The 2,728-nt window shown below is 25.5% G+C and overlaps 1 protein-coding gene across 1 annotated transcript; it reads left to right on the top strand.

The window, feature by feature from the left end:
* The first annotated feature begins 1,897 nt into the window (after positions 1-1,897).
* Positions 1,898-2,141, top strand: LOC105625184 (cytochrome P450 3A19-like). The gene is made up of 3 exons (XM_012206525.1): positions 1,898-1,964; positions 2,007-2,034; positions 2,090-2,141. The coding sequence occupies exons 1-3, from the start codon at positions 1,898-1,900 to the stop codon at positions 2,139-2,141; spliced, it is 147 nt and encodes a 48-aa protein (XP_012061915.1).
* The last annotated feature ends 587 nt before the right edge of the window (positions 2,142-2,728 follow it).

Below are 2,728 nucleotides of genomic sequence, written 5' to 3'. Positions count from 1 at the left end.
AAAAAGTATAAATTATTAAAAAGAATTTAAAAAGAATAATGAAAATTGAGACATAATGTTAGAATATCAAAAATATCCCACGCGAATAATTATTAATTAATTTAAAAGAACCATGTAAATAAAACAGTGTCAGAGTGCCAATAAAATAGTGCCGCAATAGTGTAATATTGAACAAGTACCAGAGATGCCAAAAGCAAAGTGCGAAATGTACATCGATACCCGTTTGTTAAAATCATGTAAAATACGAATAATTGCATAAAAATTAAAGAAACTATGCTAATAGAAACCTTTTTTTACTTTTGATCTTTTGACAGTACATCGTAATTAATACAAAATATTTGAAATAATAAAATAAATGTTCTTATAGACGAAAATCTCCTGAGATAAAAATGTCGTAATATTAATAAAATGTCGTATTATTAATAAAAAATATGAGATATCTTAACGTAAAGGTCAAACTGATAAGATCAGTACACAGACTATTTTGAACCTACAACCTTTTATCCGATATACTTTTCTGTAAAACTCATATTTTTCGAGATTTTTCAATATTTTCGCATTTATTCCTACTACCCTGTATAATTTGAGCAATATCTTCGAAATATTTGTTTAATACAAAAACGATTTATATCAAACGTATGCTTTGAAAACAGTAAATTTTTTCGTACATGTTAATTATATAATTTTGGGTACTGTCCTCGAAATATTCATTTAATACAATTGTCCTTGAAATATGCATCGTACATATAAAACTGTTTATAATCTTGATCTCAAAGTATATGTTTAATATACGGATAATCTCAAATTTAAACGCATTATGCTTTGAGGACAAGGCAAAAAAGTCCGTCATAAAGATAAAAAGCATGATTTGAGTATTATCAATATCTATTTAATATACTAATAATAATGCGTTTTGCAATAAAAAGTCGAGCGATCAGCAAAACAATTTTCGTGCTAGACTCAGATAAAATTAAAAAATTATTTAAAAATATGTAGAGGGTGGATCTCTATATAAAAATAAATGTAGAGCATAGAAATCTGATAGAATTATCAAAAACTGTCACCAAAACTGCTATAAGCGGTAAAGATAATTTTTGATAAATGTCGTGCTAGACCCAAGTATTAAAAAATTAGTAAAGAATATGTAGAAACCGGATAACTATTTAAAAATTAATATACAGCATAGAACTACGATAGAAAAATGACCAAAAAATGTCGCTAAAATTACCGTAAGAAACCAGCAAGACACTTTTTCTGCCCTAATATCCGAGTACTAAACCCAGATATGAAAAAATTAATAAAAAATATGTAGAGGTCGGAATTATGTTTAAAAATGATTGTAGAGCATAGAACTCTGCTACAACTAAACTAACGAAAAATGTCGCTATGAAACTACTATAAACAATCAGCAAGCGAAATCAATATTGCAAGAGAATGAAGAGAAATTTATTTTCAAATTGTTGCAATAGCTGTCATATTATATTTAGATAGATGTATAAAGGAACCATTACGTTTGTACCCCAGTGCATCTTTTAGATCATGAATTTCTGAAGAAAACGTAAAATTACGTATTAAATCATTTACAGTATTAAATTTACTCTATTTTTAAATAAGTATATTACTCTATACCTCAAGAAACAAGGTGACTTGTTATCATGTTGACGTAATAATAATAAAAATGATAATAATGATAATGATGATGGCTTCATTGAAATATAGAGAAATATATCATAGATTGATATGATGATACAAGACGATACAAAAAAATAACGGATGGCCCTTCAAGACTTATAATTAAGACTTATAATTTTATGTACGCGCGCCCACATATATACACACAATTTATAATTTTACAATATGTCTTTTAAAGTCATATTTAATACCTGCTGCAATAGTCATGGTTATTAGTATTTACGTTGTTTATAAAGATCCAAATTTCTGGCCAAATCCAGAGATATTTGTTCCAGAAAACATTTGAAAACATTCAAAATCATCATTTTTATATATTCCATTTAGTGTTGGACCACGTAATTGATATAACAATTCTTTTGTACTCTTTTATAAAATCAAATTGCGATATATATTAAATTTTAGGTCATCGATTTACTGTGCTGGAAATGAAGGCGATGACATTTCTTTGATACATAATTTTTACTTGGAACCTGTTGATTATTTAAATAATTTTCGACTACAAACTAATATTATACTTTGTCCTATTCCAATTCGTATAAGATTTGTTCCAGTCAGCAAAATTAATGCCAAGTATTTGAATCAAATATCGATTTAAATATCAAAAAAACATAGAATATGATGTATATTATATACGAGATGAAAACTAACTAATTACTGATATAATAAAGTTACAATTAGAGTTACTTCTTTCAGTAATTGTAACGTAGTTATATTTTTGTACTTAATATCTAATTAATTTAATAATTAGTTTTATAATTACTTTATACATTTCAAACTTATTATGTATTATTATAAATATATAGACTGTGTTCAGCAAAATAAAATATTTAATGAACAATCATGTGATCATTTGTGATAGAATTAAATATGTATATCTTTATCCTTGATAGCCATCATTTATTCCATAAACATCTGTATTAATATTTAATATAAGAGTTTTTTGTAAACATATCTTAATTATCATGAGATATTGAGACATTAATTATTCAATAATTAAATAAAATTTTATTTGTTATAAACTAATTGGTGAATCTCA

Source organism: Atta cephalotes, assembly GCF_000143395.1.
Source record: "Atta cephalotes unplaced genomic scaffold scaffold00234, whole genome shotgun sequence".
NCBI classification, from domain to species: domain Eukaryota; kingdom Metazoa; phylum Arthropoda; class Insecta; order Hymenoptera; family Formicidae; genus Atta; species Atta cephalotes.
The sequence above is the reverse complement of the archived record's forward strand: the minus strand, read 5'-3'. Positions and strand labels throughout refer to the sequence as shown.